Here is a 15,741-nt window from a genome sequence, read left to right on the forward strand (position 1 = left end):
TGTCCCGATCTTAATGCAGCCTAGTTTTGCCAGCACATTGAGGCCACCCCCTCCCTCCCCATCCCCTCCCGCCGGCTCCCCCTGCATGACGGCGTGAAACACACCCCTTTGATACTTTCAAGTAGAGTGTCATAAGATCCGGAGAGAAACACGTCAGATTTCTCACCAGAAACAACACTCTGCCATTTTTTGTAAGACTCCCCCCATGGTTCTGCACGGACTGTCACACAATGTACTGAATTATTAGGGAATAACAAGACTTTTTTTTAAAAGAGTGGTGGAAAAAATTACTGGATTTCATTTATTTACCATCCCTACCTTTCCTCCTCAGACAGCTGGGCAGTCTCTGTTGAGAAGTGTTGTCCAGTTGCCGTCGGTTCTAAGCCTGCTGTTGAGGTTTTCATTTTATTCGATGATAAAAGCTGATATATCTTATTTAACTGAATGGAGAGGTCCCTTGGCGTCTCGCTGGCTTCCAACTGACTGAAAAGTCAAAATTTCGGTCTTAGATATTTGTTTACCAATTAATGAGGTGGCTTCAAAGTTTGCAACTCTTTCTTTTTCATGTGACCATAAAATTTGAACACATTTCAAGTTTTGTAATTGTCTGGTGAAATGTGTGCCTTATACAATATTTTAAGGTGACAACAACTTTGATTGGATGTGAACAGAAAATCAAGCAAAATATAACTCATTAAATGAATTCTAGCATCCAGAAGTGCTTATTTCACATTTTCTTAATAGAGTGCAGAATTTTGTTTTAAAACTTAGTGTAATAAGTCCTCGGATGCAGAAGTCCCTTCACCAAAATCCCTTTATTTACAGGTCTGACAACAGCACACAGAGTGCTTTCAGTTAGCATCATGATTTGATGGCAATGTCATTAGGGTGTTGCACAGGCTACTGTTTTTGTTTCGGTTTGTACTCTGTACAGGCCAGAGGACTTAGAATTAACCTTGTTGTTAGTTTGAAAATATGTGTGCAAAACACATCTTTTCTTTTTGTTTAAAACCCACAACCCCTAACATAATCAGGACATTATACAGGTATAACATAAACAGGTCAGGTTTGCCAGCTCAGGGGAAACCCAACAACTCAAATGAGGCACATTAACTGAATTAAAGAGATAAATGTCTTTCCTACGCTGCTTATAGGCCAGGAGGAACAAGTGAGTGGCAGCCCCTCCACACCACCCTCCACCCATCAAACTAACCAGTTAATCTTCCTGCTATCAGATCTCCATAATTGCACTCACTGGTATAAACCTCTTGTTTCAGGTATCCCCTACCCAATGCTCTCTTCAGGGACCCCCCCACTCCCATGTTCACCATGACACAACAATTGTTATAGCCCAACCCGTAGACCAAGTTGGGAACTCTTCCATCTGGGACTAAGTCCTATGGTGAGGACTGGGATGGGGAGTGCTTCCTGCTGCCGAGGCTGACAGGCAACCATGCCATATCTTCCAACCCTGACCTCAGTAATTATGCATCCGGGAGTTTAGCGCCATACTCCGTGGCAAGGCAGGCTTGATTGCAAACATCCCACTATCATATCTGGGTATCATATTGACAGCATACACAACCTCACTGATCCACCATCAAAAAAAGATGAACGTCCTGAAAAGAAAAAGGATTTCCAGGAACACTCTGAAGCTACAAAATTGACCTCCAATGACACTGAAGCTGGAAGCTCTACCTGATAGCTGCTACACCCAACCACTGCTATGGTGTTCCAGGGTCCACGGTCACTGTCGGCCTCCATCCTGAAACCCGAAGACAGCCCCAGGCATTCTTCATGTAAGACCCGCTCCTACATGCCACATTGTTCCATACGTGATCTAGACCAGCATGTCTACCCACTGGCATTGCAGAGAATCAAGAGTGAAGAGAAGATTCCGGATTGGACCATCGTCCGCATCGCATTAGCGGGGTGAAAATCAGTTTCATGCCCGTCACCAATGGTATTCCCAAACTGCCATGGTGGGCACCAGCAGAAGATCCCGTGGGAAATTCACACTGGCGTAAAACCGATTTTTAGACTCCTGTCAAATTCTCCCCCACCCCGCCCGCTATTAAACCTGCCGGCAGGTGCATGGAAGAAATCTGCCCCCATCTGCCCCCTTCCCGTGTCTACTCCAACCAAACAACCTCTCCAGATCACCCACTCCTCCAACATAGCCCACAATTTCTCCAAGAGACCCATTCAACCTAGACTCAAAAACGTTTCTGCAGCTTTCCACTCAGTGCCTATCAAGTATAGAAAACAAAGTTATACGATTCATTCAACACGATTAACACTGAGGAAGTGGTGGCACAGTGGAATCATCACTGGACTAGTAATCCAGAGATGCAGGATTATGCTCTGGGGACCTGGGTTCGAACCCTGCCATGGCAGACGGTAAAATCTGAATTCAATAAAAATCTGGAATGAAGAGTCTAATGATGACCATGAGACCATTGTTGATTGTCATAAAAACCTGTCTGGCTCACTAAGAGAACTTTAGGGAAGGAAATAAGTTGATAAGATATAGGAGCAGAATTAGACCATTCGGCCTATCGAGTCTGCTCCACCATTCGATCATGGCTGATATGCCCCTCATCCCCATTTTCCTGCTTTCTCCCCATAACCCATTATATATACCTCAATGTGATCACTCCTCATTCTTCTAAATTCCAGTGAGTATAGGTCAATCTGCCATCCTTACCGGGTCTGGCCTACATGTGACTCCGGACCCACAGCAACGTGGTTGACTCTGAAATGCCCTCTGAGGGGCAATTAGGGATGGGCAATAAATGCTGGCCCAGCCAGCTGTGTGCACTTCCCTTGAAACTGCTCTTGTACTGTTCAGCTAAATTATTATTCTCACCGTCAAACTGTGGGACTGGATGCAAAATGGCTGCCTGCTGAAAAAAGGCAGGCAGGCAGCCAATTTAAATAAAAATAAAGCTGCTCTGTAGAAGGCACTGTGCTGTTTTGATAGTTAGTTGACAGGAAGTTCCAATTGAAAATCGATCATCATTGGGCAAATGGTTAGTGTCATTTGCTCACCATTCATCGCAAGATTTAGTTTAATTCCATGCTTTTCCAGCAATTCATACTGTTCTTGAGTCTTCTTGAAATGAAAAATATTGAACTGAGCTAGATACTTACGATTTCAGTCTCTGAATTTTATAAATCACTGTCAGTTTGATAGACTCTCTGACATCTTTAGCGACTTTGAAAAGATCCACAAGCTTGTGATGCACCTAAAGAACAACAATTCCATGTTAAAAATGTGTTCTCAGAAGTTGCCAAGGAGTAAAATACTTGGCCTCAGTTTTCTTACATTAAATGAAGAAATTTTGATCGGGATTTTGAGCTCAGCCTTGTTTCATCAGAAGTAACTTTTCAAACGCAGGCAATAAAAATAGAACAAAGCTTACTCCAACTTATAAATCAAAGAAAGGGTTTAATAAAGAAGGATCATTGCTCCAAACTTGGGGCTTCGCCCTGGGCCAATCCAAGCTCCCCACAATTCCAAACAGGTTCTTATTTAGAGTGAGTCAGCTGGTCAGCTGACTATTACATCATTCTGTAATTGGTTGCATGGTTTGCTGGGTCAGCTGACCCTTACAGCTTGTTACCATTGGTCACATTACATCCAAAACAAAGTTACCACCGGTTACTTTCTATGTATGCGGGATTGCTGGCAAAATCTGGAGGGAACCGGAAATCGCGAATCTCACCGGCGAGATTGCGATTTCCAATTTTCCATGCACCTCGCCAGTCACGTATCAAGTTCATGGAGAGGAGGGGATTCATTTATTTGTGGTAGTGGTGGTGGTAGTGGGGGAGGAGGGGGGAGGAGGGGGGAGGAGGGGGGAGGAGGGGGGAGGAGGGGGGAGGAGGGGGGAGGAGGGGGGAGGAGGGGGGAGGAGGGGGGAGGAGGGGGGAGGAGGGGGGAGGAGGGGGGAGGAGGGGGGAGGAGGGGGGAGGAGGGGGGAGGAGGGGGGAGGAGGGGGTAGTGGATATGAGAGGTGGGAATGTCAGCAATGGCTGTTTGGGTGGGGAGTGGGGGGGTGAAGGGGTCCATTGTTCAGGGGGAAAGGAGTAGTGCCTTGTGGCATTGACTATTGGGGGAGCAGTAGTGGGGAATGAGTCTGATGCTCAGGCGTGGGGGAGGCGTGGGGTTCTGGCACTGACTATAGGGGGTGGTGGTGGAGAGCCCCTGAGACCTCTGTGGTGGGGTGGGGGGTGAAGGATTTCTTTTGGTCAAATCAAGGTGCCCTTTAAGCATGGCACCCTGATCTCAGTGCAGCTGGGCTTTGCAGGCTTGTTTAGGCATGAAACACGTCCACCTGTTTATTTCGTGACAAAGTGTCTTACAATCTGGAGAGAAACATGCTGTTTCACCAGAACCAACACGCTACCATTTTTTTTGTAAGATTTCACTCAATGTTTCTTTTCTGAATTTTGAGAGAAGTCCCTCCCAATTTAACATACAGTTCTATGCAAATGCCTTATACTTCTTGTACCATCAGGAATCTTGTTATGATCAAATATTATGTGAAATAATCTTAATTAAATTGATAAGTATATTTATTAGTCACAAGTAAGGCTTAAATTAATGTGAAATTCCCCAAATTGCCACACTCGAGCCCCTGTTCGGGTCAATGCACCTAACCAGCACGCCTTCCAGACTGAGAGAGGAAACCGGAGCACCTGGAGGAAACCCACGCAGACACGGGGAGAATGTGCAGACTCCACACAGACAGTGGCCCAAGTCGGGAATCGAACCCAGGTCCCTGGCGCTGTGAGGCAGCAGTGCTAACCACTGTGTCACCGTGTGCCCCTCTTCCTCTTATGTTGCTAAGGATTCATTTTGAATATTATAGCTATTTCGCAGAATTATTTATGCATTGCAAAATTTGTATCTTTTTTAATGTCTAAGTAAGGATTTTTACCTGTATAACAAATATCTTCTTATACATGTGTGGAACATGAGATTGAATGAATTCAGCTGTACTGTAGGCAAACATTGTTGCATCTTTTGTTTTTCCAGCATCCAAATAACATTCAACGAGTGCACTGAATAAGGAATCAGAAATGTTTGTTGGACACTTAAAAAAATGTAACATGACATAATTTATAACTATTTTAAATTTAAAATCAGTGTCATAGAGATATACAGCATAGAAACAGGCCCTTTGGCCCAACTCGTCTATACCGACCAGGTTCCCTAAACTGAACTAGTCCCATTTCCCTGCCTTTGGCCCATATCCCTCTAAAACCTTTCCTATCCATGTACCTGTCCAAATGACTTTTAAATGTTGTAATTGTCCCCAACTCATTTAAAATGATGATTATCCTCCCACTTTTGAAGAGCTTTCCAACTCACCCCTTCTCACCGCCACTGATCAGAGGTAAGCTAACCTTGGCTAAATTTTTCCCTTCCTGGGTCAGGTGCACTGAGCCCAACTACTGCCAGATCTGGGATCAACCAAGCTAGCCCAGAATGGCAATGGAACCATGGCCAATTCAGAAAGATGCATTCAGTGCATCTGACCTGCAAAGATACTTCCGGCAAAGGCCAGGGGCTCTCACACTCCTCACTTTATAAACCAGTGCTGCCACATACAGTACTAATATGCTAATTCCTGTCCTGCCCCTCATGGCTGACAAATGCCACTAATCCAAATTTCACATCAAGAACAGAAGCAATAGGATCACGAGTAGGCCATCAAGCCCTTCAAGCCTGCCCCGCCATTCCATACCATCATGGCTGATCTATGCCGGCTTCAACACCTTTTCTGTGCCATTTCCCCACAGCCCTCTACTCCTCGATCTGTCAAATATTTATCCACTTCCACTTTAGATACTTCTAATGGTCCAGTCTCCTTCTGGACAGAGAATTCCAGAGATTCACCAGCCTCTGTAAGAAGACATTTCTACTCCTCAGTTTTAAATGACCGGCCCTTTATCTTATAGCTATGTCCCCTTGTTTGAGACTCTCCCACTAGTGAAAATATTTCACCATCTACCCTGTCAAGACCGTCAAGATCTTAAATGTTCAAATAAGGTCACTCCTCACTCTTCTAAACTCCAAGGAATACAGAACCATATTATTTAGTCTCTCTTGATAGGACTATCCTCTCATCCCAGGAATTAGTCCAATTGTAGCAAACCTCTGTCTCACCTTCCACGATGTGGAGATGCCGGCGTTGGACTGGGGTGAACACAGTAAGAAGTCTCACAACACCAGGTTAAAGTCCAACAGGTTTATTTGGTAGCAAATACCATAAGCTTTCGGAGCGCTGCTCCTTCATCAGATGGAGTGGAAACTCCATTTGACAAAGGAGCAGCGCTCTGAAAGCTTATGGTATTTGCTACCAAATAAACCTGTTGGACTTTAACCTGGTGTTGTGAGACTTCTTACTGTGTTCACCTTCCACAGTGCAGCCTAATTTCACAATGCATTGCAACAATGATGCCAGATCAAAGCAGATGCAAACCACATCTTACCAAAGTTCATAAGCCCACAGCAATATGGCTAAATGTTAGGCTGCCACCCAAGTTTGGTCAAATCGCAGCTGTTCCCCAGTGATACAAAAGCCCAAATCCATTCCTCAATGTTACCAAATTACATGATATACCCAAAGTATAACCAAAACTTATCACCTCTTACTTACTGCTAACTTCATAATACTTAATTACATTGTAATGTATCAAATATCAGCTCATATTTACTTTCATCACAGAATCCTAACAGTGCAGAAGGAGACCATTTGGTATCTTACCCAGGCCCTTTCCCCCACGCTAACCCCGCACATTGCCCATGGCTAATCCATCTAACCTACACATCTTTGGGCACTCAGGAGCAATTTAGCATGGCCAATCTACCTAACCTGCACATCTTTAGACTGTGGGAGGAAGCCGGAGCACCCAGAGGAAACCCACACAGACACAGGGAGAATGTGCAAACTCCACACAGTCACCTGAGGCTGGAATTGAACCCGGGTCCCTGGCGCTGTGAAGCAGCAGCACTAACCACTGTGCCACCATGCCACCCGATAATCAATTAATTTTAAACAATTAATAATAAAAAGGAACATTGCTTGAAACCTTCTCTTCAATAACAATTTAAATGAGAGCATTTTGTAATATATGCTATTGCCCCTTCTTTAAATATCTACAACACAATACATTAATGTTATTTGGTGGATTGGAATATTACAAATATTCTCTTTTGGAAGATTGAAACCGCAAAGTTATAATTAATACAATGCTAACTGCAGGCCTTGTTATTTCTCACAACACCAGCTTAAACTCCATCAGGTTTATTTGGAATCACCAAATAATTCCAAATAAACCTGTTGGACTTTAATCTGGTGTTGTGAGACTTCTGACTGTGCCCACCCCAGTCCAACGCCGGCATCTTCACATCATGGCTTTTTTATTTGATTGATAAGACAACAATTGGTTTCATTGTGGAAGAAAAAGTAATAAGTAGCTTACATCCTTAATTGGGCCCTCCATTCGTAGTCCAGATCTTTGGTGATCTGCAATTCTTTTATAACTTCATTGAGGCTTGTGATCGCATGGTAACAGGAGCCAGGCTTTATAAAGGGCCTTACCAATCTCCAATATATAACAGATGCATTGTAAACCAAGAAGTGGTATCTGTAAAATAAGGTCTTTTTTTAATGTCACTTTTACAGCATAACTATTTATCCACTATTTAAGATCTTTGATTTGGGAACTGTGTCGGTACTTTTCCTAAGATTTTTTTGGTGTTTTCCTTTAAATCCAGTAGCAATTACATAAGCAATTATATAATAAAAAATGGCAGTTTAGTCTTCTGGAGCAAGTCCATTTTGGATAATACTGCAAGTTCCATTGTTTATAACCTGACGAGACAACAATGCAAACTTAAACAATGCTAGGCAATTGGTTCAGATTGTGAATGACTGATAGTTCCTTTTTTCAATTTTGAGCAGTCGAATATTCACAAGCCAGCAAATCCTAGTAATATTTTTCAGGAATATAAAAAACCAATTGTGTTTAAAGTGGGTGTAGTAATTCAGCCAAATGCCAGTTTCCTGTCACCAAGACCCTTTATTGTGCTCTGGAGGAAAGGGCCATGCCTGCAGCTTATAGTCAGGTAGTCTTTAACTCGGGACCTACAACTCCAGTCCGGGTAGAGTACCGTGTTTCAAAACACCCACTGACTGCTTCTCATTGGTGAGCTTCTGATTGCTCAGTAAGGCAGGTGGTACTCCATGGACAAAGCCTATGGGGAGATTGTGGACCTCATAACATCTCCCCCATTAGGCCACCCTCACTGCGAGGAGGTCCTTTCCATCGATTGGCAATCAGTCGGAGGTCCGTCAAAGCCAGGGCTGGATCAGGCAGTGTAAACTGAACATTGGACATTCGGAGTGTTCCACATGCCAGTTTCCTGTCACCAACACCCTTTATTGTGCACCAAAGGAAGGGGCCGTGCCTGCGACTTCCAGTCAGGTAGTCTTCACCTCGGGACTTACAATTCTAGTCCAGGTAGAGTAACAGGTTTACAAAGCCCCCACTGACCACTTAATTGGGCGAGCCTCCACTCGCTCAGTAAGGCAGCTCGTATTCCATGGATGAAGCCCATGGGGAGATCTAACATTGATCCCCTGTGACTGTCATAACATTGGGGAATGAGGTTGGGAAAGAAACAGACCATTTTGAAAATCCTGAAACACCATAAATCAAAATAAATAGCATCACCCAAGAAGGAAAAGTGATGCATCCCCAACTGCACATGGATTCCTGCAGCAACACAGAGAGGAACATGATCTGGTTTGCTTAAATAAATGTGTAGCATCCTTGATTTCACGGTACTCAGTCGAAATGTATTTTTGAACACTTTGCAAGTTTATGTCACTGCGCTTCACCTGTCCATGGAGAGATCTGAGAACAGTGCAAACACGTGGGGGTGAACAATGCAAAGTAACAGCTGAAGATACAAACTTAAAGATGCCTGTCGAATGTTGCTGAAAAAGAGAGAAGGAAAAGAAAATTCATCCTTCTTCCCCCAAGCATATGACTGGATAGTCAAACTGTTAATGAAATTTAACACTTATAAATATTAGGGATTGAATATAACTATAAAATAAATTAGATTGAATTGACAGATGTACAATAGAGGTCAGCCAATGGGGTGGCACAGTGGCACAATGGTTAGCACTGCTGCCTCACAGCGCCAGGGACCTGGGTTCGATTCCCAGCTTGGGTCACTATCTGTGTGGAGTTTGCACATTCTCCCTGTGTCTGCGTGGGTTTCCTCCCACAATCTGAAAGACTGGTTAGGTGCATTGACCTGAACTGGCGCCTGATGTGGCAACTAGGGGAATTTCACAGTAGCTTCATTGCAGTGTAAGCCTTACTTGTGACTAATAAATAAACTTTACTTTTACTTTATTATTTTGTAATTATAAACATAACATTTTCACGAGCTAAGCTGAAACTATCATACCTCTTTTCGGCTTTTGCGTATGTCATAGTCGTAAGGATGCATCGTATAGCCTTATGTAAATCAGACTGGAAGAGAAAACAGACCATTGGGTAGTTAAAATGATTTACTTATTCCAAGGAAAGGAATGTAACCTTAGGAATGGGACATTTTCCCCATTAAGGACACTCACACTATATCGACACTTCTGAATATAGCGAAATGCTTTAAATTTGAAATCAAACAAAATATTTGAATTACACAAAACAGTCAGTCTTTGAAAAGGAAACTTTGGGTAAAGTTTTATCAATCACTCATGAATTTCAGATTTGTATTTCATGTTCATCAAATTGCATGCAACACTATTTAAATAAGAATAACGCAAGATTCATCCCTGTTCCTCACAGAATGCAGTCCAGAAATATAAAAGCTATATTTTCAATAAGTTCACAAACTCCACTAGAAGAACACTGCATGATCACTTACGCATAAGTTCCACTTGAAACATTGAAGTTGAACTGTCCGAATTAAAAAGACATTGGAGTGAACTTTCACAACCACAAAAATGGATGGTTTGGGCCAGGTGAGATGGGGCGGCACGGTAGCACAGTGGATAGCACTGCTGCTTCACAGCTCCAGGGTCCCGGGTTCGATTCCCGGCTCGGGTCACTGTCTGTGTGGAGTTTGCACATTCTCCTCGTGTCTGCGTGGGTTTCCTCCGGGTTCTCCGGTTTCCTCCCACAGTCCAAAGATGTGCGGGTTAGGTTGATTGGCCAGGTTAAAAATTGCCCCTTAGAGTCCTGAGATGCATAGGTTAGAGGGATTAGCAAGTAAATATGTGGGGGTAGGGCTTGGGTGGGATTGTGGTCGGTGCAGACGCGATGGGCCGAATGGCCTCCTTCCGCACTGTAGGGTTTCTATGATTCTATGATTAACATCAATGCCTGAAGCTCCTTTTCCCCAGCGACCCTTCTCCCCCTCTTACCAGTGAGAGCAATCTTCCATTACCAAACTATCCGTAGACTGAAGAAGGATCCCTGACAAAAGTAAATGCTAAGCATTTTGAGCCCTGGGCTTCATTTAATCTGTGGCTACTAAGTGAGCACTGCACTGCAACTTACCAGCAATGGGAAAGTGGGAAATGCTGAGCTCCTGAACCATTTTAGGAGCACCCACCATTGGTGAGGGACATTTTGCCAATTTGTACCTTGAAGTTACATTTGGGGCCCAGCAATTAGCAGAGGACCCCGAGGTGCACATTAAAGAAGCATCCAATCTGTATTAGGCAGACCTGCTGCTTATCTGTTTACAGGTTCGCCGTGTGGTTCAAAGGCATAACCTTGGTGCCCACCTGCCCAACCTGACTTTTGCATGCCAGCCACTTATATGGGCGGCACGGTAGCACAGTGGTGAGCACTGCTGCTTCACAGCTCCAGGGACCTGGGTTCAATTCCCGGCTTGGGTCACTGTCTGTGTGGAGTTTGCACATTCTCCTCGTGTCTGCGTGGGTTTCCTCCGGGTGCTCCGGTTTCCTCCCAAAGTCCAAAGATGTGCGGGTTAGGTTGATTGGCCGTACTAAAATTGCCCCTTAGTGTCTTGAGAAGGGTAGGTTAGAGGGATTAGCGGGTAAATATGAAGGGATATGGGGGTAGGGCCTGGGTGGGATTGTGGTTGGTGTAGACTCGATGGGCCGAATGGCCTCTTTCTACACTGTAGGGTTTCTATGATTTCTATGATATCTCTAATTGAGAAATGGGTGCCTGGCAGTTAAAAATCGTTCTCTTCATCTTGGAATGGGAAAGGGAAACTTGTATTACAACAAGATGTCATCTGACTTGTGAGCAATGCCACAGGAGGTCAATAAGCATTTTTTATATCTATGTATCATACGTATATAAAAACAAAAACATGGCTGCATGGTTACAAATAAACTTTTCACATAGTTCTGAAAGTTCACTGATTTTTACATTTAGCAGGCATTCCTTAAGAAAGTTTCTCTTCTGAAATAACGTCACTATTGTATTTACTTACAACATTCTCAGAAGACTTTGGAGCATACAGCTGAGCTTGGCAAAGATACGCTCTACCCAAATACTGATTGTGAGGAAGTGTTCCCCGGAAATACATATCCAGGCAATCCTGGCTAATATCTCGGCGTTCAAACTAAGAGAGAACAGGTTCCGGTATTTAAGTGAGTACATATTACAGGAGAAATTTATCACAAGAATACAAAAATATCAGTTACAAATAAGAAACATGATTGCTTTTATCTTCTCTCTTAAACTATGCTGGAAATAAAGGGGGATGTTTTCCAGTCCCGCCCACCACAGGAATCGTAGTGCAGAGGAACTTTGGGTAAAGTTTTATCAATCACTCATGAATTTCAGATTTGTATTTCATGTTCATCAAATTGCATGCAACACTATTTGAATAAGAATAACGCAAGATTCATCCCTGTTCCTCACAGAATGCAGGAGGGCAAACCATGCAGCGGTCCATTGACCTCGGACGGGATTATCCGGTTTTGGGGTGAACACGGCTGGAAAATCCTGCCCAAAACATTTGAAAACTTGAACAACTATGTAAGCTCAGTTTGCAAGCTGCACCAAATCCAAAATGTCAGTGAGGATACTTATAAAGAAGAAAGCTGCAAATGCTGGAAGTATACAGCTAAGCATTCAGCATCTCAGCTCCAGATCTCATTATAGCCTTAATCTAAACATGGACAAAAGAACTGAATTCCAGAAGTAGGGCGAGAGTGACAGCTCTTTGACATCAAGGCAGCATTTGACCGAGTGTAACATTATACTGGATTCAATGGGATTCGGGTAAAAAGCTCCACAGGTTGGAGTCAATTGCAAAGGAAAATGTTGAAGTTTCTGCAAACCAATCATTCAGCCCAGGATATCACTGCAGGATTTCCACAGCATAACAGACCTAGGCCCAACCATTTCATAGAATCACAGAATGGTTACAGCACAGAAGAAGGTCCTTCAGACAGTTGAGAATGTTACTAGATCTCTAGTAAGAGCAACTCAGCTGGTCCCACTTTTCTGTCTTTCCCCCATAGCCCAGTAACTTTTTTTTTCTCTTCAGATAATTGTCCAACTCCCTTTTGAAAACCAAGATTGAATTTGTCTTCATCACCCTCCCTTTGGTCCATCATTAGGTCAGAGTGGGAATGTTCGTTGATGATTGCACAATGTTCAACGCCATTCGCGGTTCCTCAGACACCTGCGTACTCTGGATAACATTGAAGCATGGGCTGGTATCCAGAAAGTAACATTCAAGCAATAACCACCTCAAGCAAGAAGAAATCTAACCATCACCCCTAGACATGCAGCAGCATTAACATCCCAGGAGTTACCACTGATTAGAAATTTAACTAGAAAAGCCATATAAATACTGTGGCAACAAAGGCCTGTCAAAGGTTTGGAACTCTGCAGTAAGCACTCATGTCCTGTTCACCATGTTGCAATCCAGTTAGGGACCAGTAACTTTTTGTTTAAAGTAGACTATGTTAAAAATCCCAGGTACTTACAAAGAGAATGCAGCCACAAGATTCCACAGTTTTAAACAAGCAAAATAAACAAAGTCAGAAAAGTTTTTTAAAATTACAATATCGATCTTGTATACAAAATTAACATGAGCTACATGTGAATTAACAGGCAAACTGTGGTCAAACACAATATACTGCACACTAAGTGGCATAGATTTCTCAGCAACCCACCCACCCAGATATCAATGTCCATGGTGAGTAACACAATCATGTGAAAATCCCTCGTGAGGAAGTTTCGAATTAGCCCCTGAACTCTTTCAAAAGCTGCTCTGACTCAGACTGCCTCAATGACTCCATACCTCCCAATGGTTCAACCTAAGACTCCCTGTGTGGGATTCACAAATCAGTACTTCAGCAGCAACTCATGGAACAGCTCCAGCTCTTCAACCAAGCCGAACAGAAAACTACTGTTCCAAAGGACTACCTTTTCGCCAGCGACCTATACGATGGAGGGCAGCAGGTGCATTAGGAAGGTTCTCCTCAAGTCACACACTATCGTGACTTTGAACTATATCACCATTTCTTCACTATCACTGGACCAAAAACAGGAACCCCCTCCCTGACAGCACTGTGGGTGTAAGACCATAAGATATAGGGGCAGAAATAGGCCATTAGGCCCGAGTCTGCTCTGCCATTCAACCATGGTTGATATGTTTTGAAACCCCATTCTCCCACCTTTTCCCCATAACCTTCGATCCCTTTACCAATCAAGGACCTATCTGTCTCTGTCTCAAATACACTCAATGACCTGGCTTCCACAACCTTCTGTGGCAATGAATTCCATAGATTCACCACCCTATGGCTGAAGAAATTCCTCCTCATCTCGGTTCTAAAGGGTCATCCCTATATTCTGAGGCTGTGCCCTCAGATCCTAGTCTCTCCTACTAATGGGAACATCTTCCCCACGTCCACTCTATCCAGGCCTTTCAGTATTCTGTAAGTTTCAATAAGATCCACCCTCATCCTTCTCACTTAATCCTACACCACATGAACTGCTGCAGTTCAAAAAGGTGGCTCACTAGCATCTGTTCAAGGGCAATCGAGGACATGCAATGAATGCTGGGGATGCTCCAGGAACAAATTTTTAAAATGCTGCTAATTATCATAACTGGCTAACATTGCAGCAAAAGGAAAAATACTAGCACATTTCTAGTCTGAAATTAAATCAAAGATTTCAACATTCAAATTGAAAAATGAGCTTTATTTGATATTGATTACAGATGTTTCCCTACCTGCAGTGCCAATTCTGCACAGAGCACATACAAATCCGGACTAACTGTCTCTATTCCAGCCAATGTTGGCCTCTCTTCAGTGGCTACCTTTATTAAGTCATAAGCTTCTTTCAAAGTACTGAAATCTAAAACATAATTCAAGGGAAATAAATCTGATAAATTTAACATGTTACAAACTCCTTCAACAAAACATAGTCTGAGATTTTATTTGATAAAACCTTGTTTTTTTGTTTCAAATGCTAAAATAGAGTTTACAAAACATGAGAAAAGATCAAAGCCTCAAACTGACTATTGGTGATATTACCAGCCAAACATCTCAACAAATTAATGACATTCCACTTTTCACCGTACATATAACTACTTAAAATACTTGTACCTAGATTAAAATAGAATAAAAAGGAATGTCATGATAAAGCGTTAAGCACTCATTAACTAATATCAGTAACATTCACTTGCAGGCTTAATTGCCTATCATGTAATGGTACTTACTCCCTTCCCTGTATTCATTAGGCAAAGTTAGTGGCGAGCATGCTGAGTTCAGGAATACCATGCCAAATTCAGTTCTACAAGGTATTCAAGCATCACAAGTTTAAGTTTTAAGTTTATTTATTTGTCACAAATAGTCTTACGTTCACACTGCAATGAAGTTACTGTGAAAACACCTGGTCGCCACACTCCAGCACCTGTTTGGGTACACTGAGGGAGAATCTGGCACGACCAATGCACTTAATCACTGTTTCAGACTGTGGGAGGAAACTGGAGCACCCGGAGGAAACCCACACAGACACAGAGAGAACATGCAGACTCCACACAGACAGTGACCCAAAGCAGGAATCGAACCCTGATCCCTGGCACTGTGAGGCAGCAGTGCTAACATTGTGCCACCGCGCCACCCCACTGGCTGACCTCTATTGCACATCTGTCAATTCAATCTAATTTATTTTATAGTTATATTCAATCCCAAATATTTATGTGTTAAATTTCATCAACAGTTTGACTACCCAGTTGCATAGTTGATTTGTGTAAGTATCCAAATCTTTTGCTGCATCATGTATCTCTTTAGCATCCATGCAGAGAATAAACAAAGCACTGGCACTAAGCGACAATGTTTCAGTATTTTTTACACCTCTTCAAATTTGAGCAATGGAAAAAAAAGCTGTCCGGAGTGCACCAAAGGCAATTGTAAAATGTATCCAGCCTGTGTCCATATTGGCTTCACATCATGTGTGGTATCAGTGTGTGGAAAAACTAACACAATATAAAGATATTTTGCCACCAGGAGGCAATCTCGCACTTTGCCATTCACACTGCTGCAAACCAGTATTGGTTTAAAAGAGAATTCATTGTGTGAATGCTCTTCTTAAACTAACACGCAGTAGATTTCAGGAGACAGAGCAGCTATTGCTCAGGCAGCAGTGTGTGAATTTAGGTGGATTATACTACAGACTGTAGGGTCTCTGTGCAGCAGCTTCACT

The 15,741-nt window shown here is 43.0% G+C and overlaps 1 protein-coding gene across 1 annotated transcript in view; it reads right to left on the minus strand.

The window, feature by feature from the left end:
- The window catches only part of cfap46 (cilia and flagella associated protein 46), a 198,419-nt gene extending 183,603 nt beyond the window's left edge, over positions 1-14,816 (minus strand). Inside the window, exons 1-9 of the mRNA XM_078222910.1 lie at positions 14,756-14,816; positions 14,571-14,642; positions 14,267-14,391; positions 11,507-11,638; positions 9,500-9,564; positions 7,498-7,662; positions 4,947-5,070; positions 3,154-3,248; positions 319-483 (exon numbers count right to left, since the gene is read on the minus strand). Of these exons, the coding sequence (XP_078079036.1) occupies positions 319-483; positions 3,154-3,248; positions 4,947-5,070; positions 7,498-7,662; positions 9,500-9,564; positions 11,507-11,638; positions 14,267-14,391; positions 14,571-14,642; positions 14,756-14,816 (1,004 nt within the window). The remainder of the gene's footprint in view (positions 1-318; positions 484-3,153; positions 3,249-4,946; positions 5,071-7,497; positions 7,663-9,499; positions 9,565-11,506; positions 11,639-14,266; positions 14,392-14,570; positions 14,643-14,755) is intronic.
- Between the last annotated feature and the right edge of the window lie 925 nt (positions 14,817-15,741).

This window comes from Mustelus asterias, chromosome 11 (assembly GCF_964213995.1).
Source record: "Mustelus asterias chromosome 11, sMusAst1.hap1.1, whole genome shotgun sequence".
NCBI classification, from domain to species: Eukaryota; Metazoa; Chordata; class Chondrichthyes; order Carcharhiniformes; family Triakidae; genus Mustelus; species Mustelus asterias.